The sequence below is a fragment of the Streptopelia decaocto genome (assembly GCF_964273445.1).
Source record: "Streptopelia decaocto genome assembly, chromosome: 5".
Taxonomy (NCBI): Eukaryota; Metazoa; Chordata; class Aves; order Columbiformes; family Columbidae; genus Streptopelia; species Streptopelia decaocto.
The window spans coordinates 39,847,043-39,865,199 of NC_138659.1; the positions used below are offsets into that span (position 1 = coordinate 39,847,043).

At 46.4% G+C, this 18,157-nt stretch overlaps 1 protein-coding gene across 4 annotated transcripts in view; it reads left to right on the plus strand.

The window, feature by feature from the left end:
• JMJD1C (jumonji domain containing 1C) overlaps window positions 1-18,157 on the plus strand; it is a 161,857-nt gene that overhangs the window by 90,406 nt on the left and 53,294 nt on the right. For 3 of the 4 annotated variants that reach the window (XM_082052366.1, XM_082052367.1, XM_082052369.1), the window contains exon 3: window positions 14,935-15,048. In XM_082052366.1, coding sequence (XP_081908492.1) covers window positions 14,935-15,048 — 114 coding nt within the window. Of the gene's footprint in view, window positions 1-9,806; window positions 9,935-14,934; window positions 15,049-18,157 lie in introns of those variants that run through there. The other variant, XM_082052368.1, reaches the window with a different exon arrangement.

Genomic DNA, 18,157 nt, shown 5'->3' on the forward strand with positions numbered 1-18,157 from the left:
TCTGGGCTGTGCCAGATGGACCTTCCAGAGCAGAGGAGTGCTAGTGTCCCCACCGCCGCCCCGGGAGCTCTGACACCAACACACGCAATTCTGCTCAGCCGTGCTGGAGAAAGAGAGAGTCAAACGGAACGGGATGCAGGAGAGGATGGTGAAGGTGATCAGGGTGGAGAAGCACAGCCTAACACAGGAGACAAAGTGGGAGTAGATAGTGTAGGCTATGAACATTGTCATGTACGCTAGTATGGGAGGAATGAAGGAATGTAATAGTGCTATAAATAGATCTTGGAGGTAAACACTGGCTGATATACAATACAGACAGATCCAGGAGATCCTGAATTCACAATATATGCCTGAGATACGCTTTTATTTTTTTTTTGTTTTAAAAGAGGGGTACATCCCATCTTTCTAACCTACCAGAAAGTTTGAACTTGGAAAAGAAATGCATTTCGTGTTTAGTTGGAAACTTCTAAGTGAGACATATTTCTGTGACCTTTCAGGGACCCTAGAGAAAGGAGATGAACAAGGTCTGGATCATTTCGATTTTATCTTTAAACTCACAGCTGTCACAGTTTGAAGATGAGTGAATTTATAAAAAGTGGAAAACTTGTTATCTCAGAGAGAAGTACTTTCAACACCATCTGTCCTATGTTTTCCTGAAAGAGGCGGGGGAAAAGTTTGTCCATCAAGGTTGCTACTGGACAAGCATGTAGGAGGACAGATGCAAGAATCTAAAAATAACACTGGGGGGGAATCCATTATGATATCTAGGTTATTTTCTGATTTGTTTACTAAATAGACTGATGGTGTTTCAACATTATTTCAGCATTATCCTGATGATGGGATATATTGACTAAACCCCGTCTGTTCCATCAGACTTTTTATTATCAAGTGTAAACTTTTAACCTCGACTTCTTAGTGGTTTATGACTATGAGGCTTTTGAGAAGTTCTCCCAAGCCTTCTGTACTATAGATTCAGGAAGCAAACCCAGTGTATTAGCAACTCTGTCTCAGTGTAGAAAGTCTGACAAAATCGCAATATGATTATAAAACAACAATAGCAGGAAAAAATACTGCTCAAGAAGGTTAAAAATATTTCTGTATCTGAAACTAGATTGTATCTCTCCCCACTTACATGACACATGACTGTGAGGTGAACAGTCTGGCATTTTTATTTGAGGAGTGTATACACTACCATGTTGTCTCAGTAATATGGAGCTTTTTACAAAGATAATTAAAACACCATGCATTGCTGTTGCTTAATATTTAAGTCAGTATTTGGAAATATGAAAATATTACTCATAAGATAATCTTATGCCTGAAGTGTACTTGTTTAGGATATAAAAAGGACGTATCACAAAACACAGAGAAATGTCCAAGTATGACCGTACTCCCAATAAGCTGGGACTAAGAGAGCCCAGAGGCACTGAATCTGAAACAGCAGAAATCCTCTCCCACCCTGCATGGCCTTTCCCTATTAAGGGAATGCAGAGACAGCCAGATAAAAGCTTGCAGAACTGGCAAGTGGGGTTCTTGATTTTTTTTTTTTTTTGGAGACAGAGGAAAGTACAGAAGGAACAAGAAATAGAGTTGTAGACTTTTAACTGTTCACCAAAAAAACACCCACAAAATATCCTGAATATACTGCAAATTGAATGTGCTTATTCCGCCTGACAAACACTGAAATACACTGCTGTCAGTAGAAGGGAGTAAATGTAAAGACTGGAGGAATGGCCTTGAGGAGTCTTGCTGCTCAGAAATGGGATCCAAATTTATGTATAACAGCTTCATTCATATGCTAATCTGAAGCAGGTATTTCCCTTTTTCAGCCTCTACAGGATGTATTCTGCTAAAATACTGCTCTCTGTTCTTGAGACTTTTTTCAAGATTTTTGTACTTTTGTATGTTTTTTGAGGCTTTTGTTACTCCAGATAGCTCCGAACAGGAGCTCCTATTTAACAAATCTTTTTCTCCTGATCCCAGCTCAGGTCTAAGAGCCAGTTCTACTCCCCATAGAGTCTTCCTACTCAACTGAGCTGTTACAGCCTATTCAAGTGACCATTTTATAGCATGATGTCAAGGACATGTTGCATGCCCTGGGTGTGGTGTCAGGCATATGGAGAGCATTTAATACTACAAGAGTCACTTGGATACTGCTGTAGGGCTGTGGGAATGGAAAATACCAGCACGGGTGCATTCCCAGTGCTGCTGTGACGGAGGAAGTGATGCCTGGAGTGAGGCTCCCGCAGAACCGCACCCCGTTTGGCCTCCGTGGAGCCAGGGGCTTGTTTCCAGGAGGTGGCCCTGGACCAGGGGCTGCTGGCAGCCGGAGCAAGCGGGGAGCCCCAGCTCCAGCGGGAAGCCGAGCTTTCCACGGTGAGAATGCACCCCAGGTGGGTGCATCAGAATGAATACAAAAATGCAAAATAAAATACAGTCCATTTAAGAACAGGGGAAGCTGACTAAGCTGGTGAATGAGATGCCTTAGACAAAGCAAAGAGAGGGAGCAGCAGGGCAGAAGAACCGCAAAAACAGCAGAATTGGGGGAAAAAAAATAGTGCTCTGGAAATCAAAGTTAACAAGGATGTAGGAGGCGACATGGAAAAAGGTGAGGCAGGTATTTAAGCTCTGGGAAATAAAACCGGAAAGGGATGTTATGAGAAGTAGATGTGGGCGAGTCTCAGAAGTGAGGTGTGCTTCAGGGAGGCAGCTGGGAACGTGGGATGAGGGGCAGGAACCGTAGGAGGGTGAAAGGTGGAGTCCTGGTTTGTAATGGCCATCAGTTAGTGGGAGGTACAAGAGGGAGGCAGTGCTGGATGCTCAGTCAGAAGGGTAGCGATTCAGTGGATGTAAGAAGCCCAAAGCCGATGTTCTCAATCAGGTTGTTTTTCTGAAGACGAGGCCTGGTAAATGAATGTTACATCCAGTAAGTTCAAGGGCAAAGGATGCAAGAACACTGAATGTTGGCGGTGGAGTTTGGAGTTATTGTGAGGGAAACAAGAAGGCTGGAGAAGCGTCAAAACTGAGAAACATGGACGTGGATGGCACCCAAGTTAAAAGGGCTTGATGACTATTGCGGAAGGAGTGTGGGTAAGAACATGATGATCTTGAAGCTGTTGCGCTTGTTTTGTGGGAGACGGAATCCAGTCCCAAGGTTAATGATTGTCGTGGCACATCACCACGACACTTGGAAACTCATATGAAAGTCCAGGATTTCATTGTGCAATGAGTTGTAGAAGAAACGCAGAATGAAAAGCGTTCATTTTTCCATGCAGTTAAAATTTGAGAGTAAATCAAGGGCAGATGACATACAGAGACGGGCAGATGGGAAATGGGTGGCATTGCTTATGAGGGAAAATGAGGCTTCCATGGAGCAGTGGCCAAGCCATTGTCAAGGTTTCAGAGGTCAGTACAGCAAAGCAGAGTTTTAAGGAGAAAATGGAAAAATGTCAATGAATCAGCTTTGCAAGTGTTGCTAGTAAAGCTGTTCCTGAAATTGATAAATGAGTGACGGTAGAATAGGGAGATGCTGTTTCTGAAAGTGCAGTTTGGTGTGATGGGACTGCTGGGGGAAGGAGTGCCAGGAGTGGGCATTGTGGGCTGGGGGTGTCTGTGACAACATTCTGAGTGGATCTGAACACGTATTCATTTATTAAAGCCAGAGGAAAGGAGGCTTCAATAGTCAAAATGCAGGATGAGTGTAGGCTGGTGCTCTGAACTATGGGAATGGGTAGATAAACATAAGTTTTATAAGCTTTATAAGAGAGATCTGCAAGAGTTTCATGTAACCTGGACCCAGAAGTGAGAGAGAGCAGGTCACACTTAAAGATGACATTGATGTCACTGGATTTGAGTGGCAGGGTCACAGCATTTTTGCTCAGCTAATGAAGCGAGAGGGCATGCGAAAACACAAGCCTGTTAGAGCAGTGCTGGGCTTGAGATGACAGACATCCAGAAAGGGTGACTGAGAGACCTCTCAGTATTTTGGTTTTGGACGTAAATCTGGAGTTACAGCACTGCTCTGTAGGTTCCAGCTATGAGGAACTGTATCAGTAAGTGGCATACTGCAGAGGCTAGGTAGAGAGATGTCAGCAACAGGCTGCTCATAGACACCGAATTAGGGGAAGGTGTAGAATGGGCTGGGAAGAAACTAGGGGCAGTAATTGTAAAAAAATAAATAAATATACTATTTAGGCCGCTTAGACCTGAAAGAATGAGTTGAATTTGTACAAAGGATTGGGGTTTTGTAATTTAGTCTGAAATTATTCATCAGCATTCAAAACGTGTAGTTCCTGAAGTTGACAGATAATTTAAACACTGGCAGCAAACTCCAGCAAGTAAGAAGACTCATGGAATACTGTTGCTTACAAAGATGACTTTTTTTTAATGCAATGCTTCTGTTTTTTCTTTTACCAAGATTATTGGTGTCCTGTTGCAGCAGGAGCACCATTCAGCCACAAAAATAGTGCAAGTTTACTGACAGAGCTGATTCCCAGAGCTGCGATAACATTACTGGTATGATGAGGTAGATGTGGATGAAGTAATGGGGAAAATTGCAGAGTCATGTTGATGCATGCAGCATGAAACCCCATGGTGCTTGCCCAGGACAGGACCGAAGTGATTTTAAAAGTTGATTGAAAATATTGAAATCAAATTTTAATTGGATTAGTTTTGACATACACTGTAAAATCAATTAGTGCTGATATGCAGGTGCATGTATTACATTGTTGCTCACGCTCCTCCAGGTGCACCCTTGTCCTCAGCTTCTCAATTTTAAAAAATTACTGAAGGTGAAGTTTTTGGTGAAGTTTTTGCATGTCTGTATGTCTCCAAGTCAGATTTGTTCACCTCCATAACCTAAAAGGAAAGTTTAAATGAAGAATTTGCCAAACGAACAGGCACCTAAACGCCAGTTACTCTATTTTATGCGTTGCAGCCTCAGTAGTAATGATCGTTTCACACACATTGATTCCTCCTCTGGACTTTGGTTTCTGCACTCAAGCACAGTGTTTGAACTCAGTTGGCTTGCACAAGTACGTAATCAGAAAGTTAATTTCTCCTCTAACGTGACACTGCCCAAAGCTCTGCTTGTACACTGTATTAATAATTTCTTTGGGTGTATCAGTGTGAAACAGTTCTACTTGCTAAGCAAATGTAGGGCAGCACACAGAGGAAGAAGATAAGTAGAAAAACACTGATTTAAATGATGAAGACCCATTTAAATAACTTTGATTTGTTTTAAAGTTTAAATATTTACTCATTTGCAATATTTACATGTGCTCTCTCCTTGCCAGCAGCACCGCACACACGGGTTTCTGGGGTGAGGTGTGGGGAAGGAGTGTGGTTTGCTGCCTTCAAGAAAGGAAAAGGAGGATGACAGCAGTATCACAGTATGTCTGGGGTTGGAAGGGACCTCAGAAGATCATCCAGTCCAATCCCCCTGCTGGAGCAGGAACGCCTGGGTGAGGTCGCACAGGAAGGTGTCCAGGCGGGTTTGAATGTCTCCAGAGAAGGAGACTCCACAGCCCCCCTTTGCAGCCTGTTCCAGGCTCCTTCACCCTCACTGAGAAGTTTCTTCTCAAATTTAAGTGGAACCTCTTGTGTTCCAGCTTGATCCCATTACCCCTTGACCTATCATTGTTTGCCACAGAGAAGAGCCTGGCTCTATCCCCGTGACACTCACCCTTTATATATTTATAAACATTAATGAGGTCACCCCTCAGTCTCCTTTTCTCCAAACTAAAGAGCCCCAGCTCCCTCAGCCTTTCCTCATAAGGGAGATGCTCCACTCCCTTAATCATCTTGGTTGCCCTACGCTGGACCCTCTCCAGCAGTTCCCTGTCCTTCTGGAACTGAGGGTTCAGTACCCCCCGTCTGTGTCCACTGAGTTTCCCCACGTCCTGGTGGGGCAGCGACTCCGGCCAGCCCGCGGGGACAAGGGCTGCCGCCACCCCGGTGCTCCAGCAATGGGGCTGTGGGGCATTGCCAGTCCAGCCCGGCAAATGTCTCGGTGCCTGGGCGCTCAGGCGTAAAACCTGCTAGTGACTTAACCTGGAAAGATAAAAGGGAAAAAAAAAAAAAAAAGAGCAGCTCTTGTAAAACCGTGCCAGCACAACCCGGCGTGCCTTCCGCCTCTGAGCAAACAAAAACCAGACTGAAAACCTCCAGCAGAGAAGGGCGAAGCCGTACGCCACCTGGAATGTTCCGTGCCGTCTCTAAAAATACAAAACCTGCAGTGCTGCCATCCTGGCGTGCACGGCCTGAACCTGGGGCGTACTGCTGCGGCACACCGGAGAAACGCTTTGCCGTAGTTGAAGTTAGAGCCGTGATTTTAGGAAGGGAATGTTTGCATTTTTCCGCCAATTTTCATGATTATCTGTAGTTCTAGCGATTATCTGCAAAATAGGGCACACTGTGTTACCAGTAATACATGTATCCTGTGGCAGGGAGCCAAGACAGTAATTGAAGGTCAGGGATTGTTTGCCGAGCGCAGTTCAGTGTGCAGCCTGATTCCATAGGGGACTGGCAGTGCCAAAGAACAAAGGCAGCTCTGTTCTGCAAGCTTATAGAATGGCTTGTTCAACAGAGTTCAGGCCCGATTGTGAGATGGAGCAAACAGTAGCTGGAAACAGCGCTAAAATAATGTGACTATTAAATAAGCCACTCTCATGTGGAGTATTTTGCAAATGGCATAACGAGGCTTGGATAGCAGTATGTTCCATAGGCTTTGGGACTCTTAAGATACTAATCTTTTAAAATTCCTATTTAAAAACCAGTGTTAGTGCCTTTACATGGCAAGTCTGTGTTTTGTTAAGAATACACACATATATTTTGCAATAAATTTAGTAAGACATAATGATGTAAACGTTGCTCTATTTTTGCCTTAATGTACTTAACAGTAGCAATTGTATCAACGGCAACTTTTCTTTTTTTAATGCTCTCAGAAGGGATCTTCCCACCTAGCGGATTTTTATTGAGATGGTCTTTAAGTGAAACCCTTTTGGAAATAGATTTGCTGGATATTCAGCATGTAGCTGGTGCCACTTGAGAATTTTTAGCAAAATCTCTCTGTGGTAATGAATAGGTGGTGCTGTGCTAGGTATTAATATTCTTTGTTACTAAGTTGCAGTCTATTAATAAAGCTTTGTCCAAACAGGCAAACTTGCCTGTCCTCCAGACAGTCTTGTGATATGTATTTTAACAGTGTCTGTCTTGGATATTATTAAGGATTGCTGGCTTTGACAGTTGCACTACATACCGCACAGCTATCACAGCACCATTAGTTTAATAGCAGCATGGAGTATGCTGCGCTCTGTAATAGACATAATTCGTTTGTCCTTCCTGAAATAACTATTAGTGTTGGGACTCTTAGAGAAATGGTGAAACAAGCCCCTGAAACCACATGAGAGAGGTATGAATTTGGTGCTAGTAGCAGTAGGTCTTTGGGATGATCAGTACTTCTCGGAGGTAATCTAAAACATGCTTTAAAAAATAAATTGAAGATAATACAAGTTCAAATTTAAGTTTGGACAAAATACTTTATATCTTGAATACTTGGTGAAGTCTGAGTTGAGAATATTTCCTTGTGTTGGCTATTACTGGTAGGTCAAGTTTTCTTTTGTAGAGGTCGTGAGGCCTCTGAAGAACCAAGTCAGTGAAAGACAGCCTCCCGCTCACTGAACAAGCTGCCCTGTTGCTGTTTGGGGGCAAAGAATGGGCACGCTTCTGCCCCAAAGGGGGAAAGGCGGTGCAAACTGCAGCCCCAGATGTGGGATGAGGATGTATTTTAGTCTCTGCTATGGCATGGCCTGTCTTGGACTGCTGAAAATGACATCATTCCTTCTGGCTCTGGGGGAGGTGGGGTGAAGAAGAAGGAGTTGGAGAGAAATCACGTCAAAATGGTGGAGCTAATTTTTTTTTCCCCTCTGGAGATGAAGTGCAGCCCCACCGTGGCCTGGCTGGGCAGGGGTGTGTTTTGGGGAGCAGAGGGGATTAGAGGAGAGCCCTGTGCTCTGCTGGTGGTAGCAGGCGGCTTTCCCCTGGCCAGCCCTGTGGGCAAGCGGGTCTGGCGAGGGGCTGCGTGCAGGGGCGCCGGGGATGAGAGGAGCAAGTGTCCGGCCGGGCGGTCGGGAATAGGTGGAGGCTGCTCTGGCATGGCCGTAGCCTCGCTGCCATATAAGGCTGCTCAGCCGCTCGGGCTCGTCGGGCTGGGAGACCACTTAAAAGGGAAAATCAATACAAGAAACCGCCTCTGCTAGTGGCCCTTCAAAGCCAAATCCAGTTTTGCAGTTAGGTGGTTTGAGCGTAGGCTGGGTGGTGTCCAGGAACCACAGACAGGTAGCCCGGTTCCTGCCCCGATTGTGCGCGCAGTGTCATGAACTGTTGTAGAAGAAATGCGGTTGCTGGAGAAAAGTCTGTGGTGGGAAGAGAGCCTTCCAGTTCAACTTCAATTTTTAAATGTGCTTAAGTATTTCAGAGCTCAGTGTTTTACAGCATTCCTGTCCTCCTTTAAGCTTACATCATTTGGAATAATTCAAGATGAGAACAGAGAGATAGTCATGCATTGATTTCCCATTATTCTCATACTTTCTTGGCAAACTACACACTTTATATTTTTCCATGAAGTTAAAAATGTACAGCTGTTTATGTTTAAAGGGTTTGGAGGAACCTCCCTTGTGATTTTGTTTTTTTGTTGTTTTTTTTTTTTTTTCTTCTATACATGCTTGTGTGAGCTAAACTCAAGGAATGCATTACAGAGGTTATTGCTAAATTTCTGTTTGGAAACCATTTTATCATTAGATAGTGCCCCATGCACTTTTTTCTCCTGGACTCTTCAGGTGAATTGATGGTTTTGTGTAAACTGTAAACAATTAGTTGATTAGTGCCATTAACTTCTGGTCAACAGTGGGAAAACGTTTTATATGTTTAGTTGTGGTGTGGGGGGTGGTTTTGTTTTTTTTGTCTTTTTGTCATCAAGGACAACATACATTGTATGTTGAAAATTAGAAGCTTGTGCTGGAGCAGGTTTTGCGTGGGTCGCGGGGCTGTCGGTGCGCGCAGGTCCCGGCGCAGGGCGGTGCTGGTGACCGGGGCGGGCGGTGCGGGGGCGGGGGACCTGCGGGTCGCTCAGCTCACCCCCCTCCCCTCCGGCTGCGTCTGGAGCGCAGTCAGGCACTGAGCTCATGCCTGACCCGCCCTTCCTTTTTTTTGTTTTTTTTTGAGGGGAGGGGAGTTGAATGTGGACAGAACTGCCGCCCTCGGTTGCTGACTTTAAAAAGCGCAGCTGCGGGGGCGTTAGGGAAAGGCTTTCAACAGACAGACCCGGCAGCGTGGGGGCTTTTCGGGGGGAGGAAAGACTTGGGCCATAAACCGCGTTCCAGGTTTTGCAGGGTGCCAAGGTCTGGTGTGGGCCGGGCGTCCTCCCCCCCACGGGGGGGGGGAGCTTCTCGGCCCCCGGCCCCGCCACACGTGTCCCGCGGCTCCGCCCCCGCGGCCGCGCCTGCCCAGCGCCGCCCCTTCCCGCCCGCGTGCTCCCGGCGCTCGGCTCCCGGTGGCGCGCCCGGTCCGGCGTGTCCCGGCTCCTCCCCGCCCCGGCTCAGCGCCGCCGCGCCCGGCCCCGCGCACCCGCCCTTATGTAAGCGGCGGCGGCGGCAGCGCGCCATGACCCAGCAGCGGGGACGCGCCGCGGCCTCCACGGCAGGCCCAGCTGCGCGCTAGCCCGCGCTGGCCCCACAAAGGGCGGGCGGTGAGCCGTCCCTCTCCTCCTCCTCCGCCACCGCCTCCTCCCACGGCCCCGCCGTCCCCGCCCCCGGCGCGGCCACCCGGCCCGGCCCGACCCGGAAGCGGCGCGGCGAGAACCATTTTCCTTGCGAGTTCAAAGGCGGAGGCGGGTGCGGAGGTCCCGCGGGCCGGGCCGCGCCGCGGGGCGCCGAGCGAGGTGCGTACGGACGGGTGGGGGGCGCGGGATCCCCCGCCACGGCTCGAGGGGGAGGGAGAGATGGGGGGGGGGGCGCGCCTCCGCGGCTTTCTCCGCAGGACCTCCTTCCCCCGCGGACATTTTAACTTTCGGAGGGGCGCCTCGGGGGCTTTGTCTGCCCTCCAGAGCCGCGGGGGCGGAGGGGGGCGCGCCCCCCACCCGTGGGGGTTCCGCGGCCTCCCGTCCCCGCGGCGCGGCGGCTGCAGCGCGCCCGAGCGGCGCACGTGACGGGCGGACTCGCGCGGAGGCGGCGCGGTGCGGCCGCGGCTTTGTGCGCGGTCCCGCGGCGGGGGAGCGCTGGCCGGGGAGCCCTGCGTACCGGACACCCCCCTGCTCCGGGGCAGCCGCACAGGGGCCGCCTGCGCCCTTCGGAAAATGGGAACACAGCTCGAGAAATCGATTTTTTTTTTTTAATTATTATTTCTTAAAAAAAAAATTGTCATTGAGGCTACATTTCTGCCGTTAACAGCGGGTGCTGAAGTTGACGGGCTCGTTGCTGAGGCGTTAGCGGTAAGGAAGCCCCGCCGTTACCAAACGGCTGCGGGGATCGTTGGAGCGCGGTGCGCGCTGCCATGCGGCGCCTCCGCCGGGGAGGGGGCCCGGCCGGCGGGGCTTCTGTCTGCGGGGGCTTCGCACCCGCCTCCCTCCGGTCACTTCCTTCTGCCCTCCGGGGAAGGGCCGAGAGAGTTCCGTCCGGAATAACGCCTTCGCTGGCACCGGCTGCGCCCTAGGGAGCCCAGGGAAAGCAGGCTGTAAATGAGAACCCTCCATGTTCAGGTTTTATGTCAAAACTATTTATCTTCCCCTCTTTCCAGTCGGTAATTCTGCTTTTGAGTACGAACCATGGCAACAAACAGGCGTTGGAAAAGAGCTACGGCTATTTTGAAGTTTAATGATTAAGTGTCATAATGATAAGGTGCCAGCGTTTGCGCTATTGCAGACTAAACAGCGAGGCTAAAGAACAATATGTGGAAAAGTTTGCTGAATAGCACGTATAAGTTAAGTCTACATGATCATTTCAGTTTTTGTGGTTTAAAGAGGAAAATATGTAACACGTTACAGGTTTAAGAATAGCTTTCCTGAATACATTTTTAGCTTTTCAAAAATCTGTTCTTTTTATGGTATAAATTGTAATAGATTAAAAAAAAAGGGGTGGGGGGCAAATGCAGTACATGTGCATAGGAAGAAGTGCTTTTGTGGTGCGGGGAGCAGGCTGTGGGCTCCATGAGGCAGCAGGAGCTGCGGGCTGAGCCGGGCAGCAGCTGTGGGTTCAGCTGTAACCCGAGCGTTTGCTGCAATGAGCCCTCTGGGTGTCACGGGCTGGCAGCGCCCAGGCTGCAGCAGCCCAGCTGCGGCTCCCCAGCGCTGGCCAGGGATCTGCCTGCTCGTTGCAGCTGCTGAACTGCGGGAGGCAGAGAGAAAAATGCACCGCCCGCTTGCTCAGTACGGCTTCCTCGGGAAAGCAGGGCCCGTGGTTGCCATGGGGGTTTTGAAACGATAGATAAATAAATAGATGAGTTGTGTTACTGGGTGTTAGAGAAAGCAGTCCCTGAGTAGTCTGTTGTATTCATGAGTCTTTAGTGAAAACGATCAAATTGTTTTGAGATTGTTTGCTCTGAAGTGATGGTACTTGTTGTTTTCTAAAAATTTGTTTGTATTATGGGAATCATAGAATCACTTGGCTTGGAAAAGACCTTTAAAATTGAGTCTGACAATTAACCTCCTAAACCAACTCAGTCTCAGAGGTGTGCCAGATGCTTCCATTAGGCAGGTTATTTCTTGTATCAGCTGGGGTAAAATGATGAGGAGATGGGGGAGAGGGGCCAGAGTAAGAAATATGTCTTATTCTGTATCAGGGATCTTGGTTGCAAAGCGTCTGTATGTGTTCATAGAGCTCCCTTTGGCCAAGCAGGGAAATTTGGTGGGGGGAAAAAAAAAAGGTGGGATTTTTTTCAAGCAGCTGCTTAGAAGAGTGCTAGAGTCAGATGTCACTTAAAATTGAGTGCTTGAGGCCTTTGCTTAATTGTGGTCTTGGGGGAGCTGGCTTAATGTAGATGGTAAAAGGAAGCTTTATGCAAGTTTGAAAGGGAGATTTTTGTTTGAAGAGGTTCAGTTTTTCCTGGTTTTAGCTAGTATGTCTGAGTCTCCCCGAGTTGTCCTCCACTTCAGGAATGGAAAGAGGGAGGGAGCATCTTCCTCTGAAAGTCTGCAAGGAGCTTGTTGGTCTTTCTTACATCTATTTTCATGTTGTTACATGCTTCACATGCTTGCCTCTAGTAGCTGACTCTTGCCTGCTGTGCTCTTAGTGTGTTTTCTTTGTGCATATGCGATGTGTGGTGTGAAGTTTGGTCATGTCTTCTGTCTGAAGATTTTTCAAATCTGAACCCATTCCTGTTTGGGTATCTCCTTGGTGGCCTGCCTATCTCCTGCCGCTGGTGGAGTCTGGACTTTGCTTTCTCAGAGAAGGCCTGCTTTTTTTAAAGGGTGGGGTTTTGTTGTTCTTTGATAGTGGGAATGTTCTCTAATAGCATCTAAAAAATGTCAGGTTTTGTGGCTGAGCAGCCATCCGTGTATGAGGAGGCGTGTGACATGGCGTAGTTTTGCTTTATTTATTTACATACTTTTTCCTCTGTGCTTGTGGGATAGCCTGCATCCTCCACATGGGTATTTTGGGGGCGTTGGCCTGTCTAGAGGCTTAGATCTATGAAAGCAAATGAGAAGGCGTTACGTTTCTCAGAGTAATCGTGCTCACAGATCTATATTTGGAACTGGTTCTTTTAATACCAGCAGTAAGATAAACCAGTGGCTCACACATACCTTAATCTGTAGTGTTGTCTGAATCCCGAATGATAACTGCAAGCCACATTCCACACAGTTTGGTTTCAGCTAATGATGTGGTATGTCCTGTTGTTTGTAGTCGGAAATGCGTTTCTTGACCTGAATAGTAGCACAGAAAGTTAGAAGCCAGCATGGAAAGAGCAAAACAGCGTATGCAAAGATGTGGGGGCGAATTAAGAACCTAAAGGCTGCAACGTTGACTTTTAAAAAAGAAAAGTTTGTCCGCCTGTGAGTTTATACACTCAACACTTTGCAATTTTGTGATGTGAACTCCACCCTCTGTTAACTCGAACCATTAGTAATACAAGATCCATTGTAGAATAGTGATGCAAGAGCAAAGGCCCTTTCTTAACTATTGGAGGTTAAATAATTATTTACTATTCAGACTCTGTAGTTAGCATATTATCACATCCTCCTGCCTCTCCAGCCCTTTCATCTAGTTACCTTGTCGATGAGATGGCTGGCTGGCTGATAGTTTTGTTTTTTTCCCTTGTTTGCATGAGAAGGGGTAACAGCTGAAGTGAAACCTTAAATAAATGGAAACAAGAATGCAGCACGTTAAATCTGAGCATTTGTAGGGTTGGATGTATTTATGAGAAAGTATTACGTATCTCCAATGAAGTGGTCTGTCATGTGTTCATTAAGTGCCAAAGCTGAAGCTCCAGAGAGGCTTGAGTTATATTTAGCCTAATCGCAAAGCAACACCTTCGTAAAGTAGGTAATGAAGTCTGATAAAACCTTGAGTGCACCTCTTAGGAGCTGCCTGCAGACTGGCTGAGGGCAGGTTGCTGACTGTGCTGCTGCCCTGCTTAGGTGGCTTTTGTGGAGTTACGGGATTGCTTTGTGCCTCGGTTTCCCCATATGTGAACAGGCGGCAGTGATCCAGCCCTCCCGCTGTAAGTGCTTGGGGTCTGTTGCTGCGGGGTGTCGCATGTGAGGTAGTGATGTCCTGTTGTGATAGCGGCATCTTAACAGATGTTGGTGTAGCATTTGCACAAAGCTTCACGGGGTTTGACCTGCCCTTGTTTCTCCTCTTTGTCTTTTCATCCTGCATTTTAAATGTAGAGTCAGTCTCAAAGGGCTTTTTTCTTTTCCTGTTTTCCCTTGTTACTTTCTGCTGGTTGTTTCTTTTGTTCACCCATGCCTTCCTCTTGCTGTTCCTGTCTCTTTGGAGTGGCGTTTTCTTTCCTCTCCATCCGCTGGGATTTCCTTTTCACCTGACTCATCCCCTCTCCGTACATCCCCGCTCAGTCACGCTTTCCTCGCGCTTCTGTTCCAGGAAACCCGGCCAACAGGGAAGGGAACTGCCTGCTCGTCCCTTCTCGGGGGACACCCACTGAAGCAGTGGCTCCCTTCCCACTCACCTCCTGCCTCAGGACTGTGTGGGGGCATGGAGGAGCCTGGCGTTCTCTGCTCCCCTTTCTCCATGCCTGGCTTTTGCCGCAGGGCCGGGAGGTTTCCTCCTCCCTCCCGTGTGCTGGGGAAGCGGTGAGGGGCCGAAGGAGGGGGGAGGAAGGAGGAAACCTCCTGTCTCTGCTGCCAGAGCCCTGGGAGCGGGTGCTGTCACCTCCAAAGCCGTTTCGCAGGAGCAGCCGGTTGCTGCAGGGAGGAGCAGCTGCAGGGACGGCAGAGTCAGAACAGTTGCACAGACAGGCAGGGAAATGAGATGGTTGACTCAAGGCAAGGTGAATGATTTCAGAACAGGAAGGGGGGGAGCGGTTTCACGTCTGCAGTCAGTTTCCACTTGAGTGTCCTTAGTGTAATTGCCACTGCACTAGCTAGTCCTGCAGGCAGAGAGGATCTGTGTGCTAAGCTGTATGTTTAAGATATAATCGTGCTCCTGTACTTTGAGCTTCTGTGGTAAACACTCTTGCTCAAGCACAATGAGGGAAAGGAAGAATGTATGGTGTAGTTCCCTTTTCTAGCTGCTTTTCCACCAACGGTGCAAAGGAAATACGACAAAACACAAAATCCTCCTTTCTTCTATAATTAGTAATTGTTATTCTGTTTTAACTTGTTTTGATGGAAGAATTACGTCAGTGTTTATATGGTCTTGGGAGTCTGATGTGCTGAGCTTTTTTAAATTGGTTAATTTTCTTTTATTTTTCTTGTTTTTCCGTTAGACATTCAAGCCCTTGGTTGGAAAAAGTGTATACAATTCAGTTACTGCAGTAGAATTCCTTGTGGACAAACACCTGGATTTTATAACTGAAGATAGTGCCTTTCAGCCCTATCAGGTAAGAAATCTGGTTAGTGTATAGGTGCTGTCTATTTAGCTTAGTTAAAATCCATGTGTTTATAATTTTTAAGTGCATTTTACAGTCAAGTTGTGTGTTATAGGAGCAGTTTCCTGTGGATTATTGGCAGAGATTGTTGTTCATTTTGTGAAAGATTATGTCAGATACTGATTCTGGTGAATCTTATCATGTCAAGGAGTACTATGCAACTAATATTATTGAACCACCTTCAACTAAAACACTTGACCCCTTTAAAGGTTAATTAGTACCATTAATTGTAGAGCAAATAAAAGTATCCATCTTTCTGAAGCTGGTCTTTCATTTCTAGGTCTTTGCACTACTGCAGGGATATCTGACTTACTGTTTTCTTGAGAATGTGTAGCAGAAACTGTTAGTTTCTTAAAAAGAAAAACCACTTTTGTGCTGTTGTTTCTGAACCTGCTAAAATTTTCAGTATCCTTAATTTAAATGTATTTTTCACTAGTTAGAAATTCATGAATATATGTGTATTTAAAGAACAAGAGAAACAATTATTTCCTCCTCCTCCCTGCGCACCGTTCCCCCCCCCCGGCCCCAAGGTCCAAAAATCTCTTCTCTGACAAATAGAAGAACATTTGATACTTGAACTGAACTGATTGCAATTAGAATAGCCATAAATTCTTTCTTATGGCTGGGTTGGTACACTGCAGTGATACAGAAATAGTACTTTGAGACTTAGAATAACAGATGGCCCTGAATAAATGCTATGTAATTTTGTCCCGACACCCCTTCTTCTCTCCTCCTTCACCAAGATGTTTTTTTTTTCCCCAGTACCAAATATAGAGCTAGAAAAAGAGAAGCGACAGAGAGAGAATCCTGGGGAAAGGAGAGGGAGGTTCAGTTTGTGGAAGGGCTGGTGCTTTTGTGTGTCTGTGGTGGGGAAGCCAAACGAGTTCAACACTTCTTGTCAGGGTGATGTTGCGTGTTCCAACTTGAGCTGCTGCAGCAGCTTGGCTCTGCTGCAAAGGCCGATTCCCACCATCAGACCCCACGCTAGTGCCTTCAGCCTTCTAAACCAGCACAACCTTGATTTTCAAGAGCCGGGGGGAGGTAAAAAAAGCCCGTGATGTTAGTGAGCTGAGCTGGATTAGCGCAGGGTGCAGTGAGCGCTGTGGCTTCCTCGGGGAGGGCGCAGGGTGACGCAGCGCAGAGCGGGATATCCTCCTTTGGCAGCAGCGACCTCTTAAATCAGCTGAGCCGTGAAGTGTAAATTCACCCTCAGAGTACAGCTGCAGTCTTCCAGATCCATTTCACAAAGGAAATACTGGTGCTAGGGCCTGTCCTTTGCCTGAGATGTATCAAGATCATGTCTCTGATAATGTTCACTCCAGTAATGGTAATCAATCTCCTTTTGGCAATGGATCATTTCTTACAAGATGAGCTGAGCAGAACGAATTGAATACATGAGAAGGGCTGCCTTTTGGAAAACAATCCTATTGCCAGGCCTGGCTGGCAGTAACATAGTGATGCTATATGCATTTTTGGCCCTTCACTTCAAGGAGTATTTACTGATACAGTATTAGACACAGAAGCACCTTGATTTGAGAAGGTGCATACAAATTGAAGGTGTCATTTTAAAAAATGTGTCATACGAACAGCTGGCTTTGTAATATCATGGTAGATAATACTGTAATTAACAGCATTAGCAACTGGAGTTTTTAAAGAGATGTTGAGCAAAAACTGGGACAAAGCAGCAGCTTGTGAAGAACAGTTCCAAATATAAGCTTGGTCTCCCTGGTTCTTGGCCTCCATTTTTTACAAATAGAGGGCAACTGTGTGTGTGAGATCAGGTTGTTTTCCCTCTCTCGGAGCAAACAGCTTGAGATGGAGGCTACTGATCTGTCAGTCAGGAGTAGTGTGGTGACAAGAGATACCTAAATTGTCTTTTTGTTGTAACATGACAAAAAGGCTGCTGACAGATTCCTTTTAAGTACTAAGGCATCCAGAATTTGCATCTTAACTGAATAATGCTCAGATCTCAAGTGTAGATACGTAAAGTAATATTGAGCTTTCATCAAATAAAGGTTTCCGTATTTGAACAATTATAAGAAGTTACAGAAATGGCTTTCATAGGCATGTGTCTTTGCAGGGCTAGCAATGTCTCATTGCCAGGTTTTCAGACTTGATCGTACAGATCAGAACTCTGGTGAATGATAACGTCTTTAAGAGAACAGAACCTAGTTTTTAAAAGATGCTAACTGAATTATGTACCAGCAGTGTGCTGGCAGTATTAACTTGATCTATTTATTTGCTTTGCTTGTTATTTTTTGTTAATGCTGGAAATCCCGTTCCTAGCCTTCAATCACTTAATGTAAGGTAGTTTTTACTTGTATGTTCTTTCTGGCAGGCCGTCCTTTTCTTTGCAATGAAAACAGGTTGAAGATAAATCTTTGGTAAACTTCCTGTGAAAATCTGCTTCTCTAAAAAGAAAAGGTGGCCTTTTTTCTCCCTTGTTTGGTCTGAGATACTGTTAACCTGCTTTTGAGCAGAAGATGGAACTGAGGACTGTTCTTTGCAGAGATGAGTTAGCTTTGAGTCTTTCTAAACGTGTTTAGTTTTCAGTTTAAGCTCTCATGGCTGTATGTTTTCAATATGAAGTCCTTAGAGACTATGGTGATCTAAACACTTTTTTATTGCATTTTGCTATTAGTGCCCAAAATTCCAGTACCTTTCTGCCAAAATAAACAAAGTTTGAATCTGTGTGGGAAGAGTCCATTTCACTTCAGTTACAATTCTTAACTACTGAGTAATTTTTCCCATTGTTGCGTACACATGTAATACCTAGTAATGGGCAGCAGATGAGCATTTGGTATGAATTCTGCTCAGATTGGTTCTGATCAAAAACCACAGGGCTGTTCAACGTAACTATTGGGCTTAATGAAGAAGGTGCTGCTGTCCACTTTAAAGGTGACAGCTGCTCAAGGCGAAGAAAACAGCACTCATGACATCCTTTTAGTCTTGGCAGGAAAAACAAAGTTTGAGTAGGCAAAGAACTAAATTACTGTCTTACCAGAAGTGGTTCTTCCAGAACGAGAGTAACAAGACTTTGGCAGGACTCGCTGGGGAATCG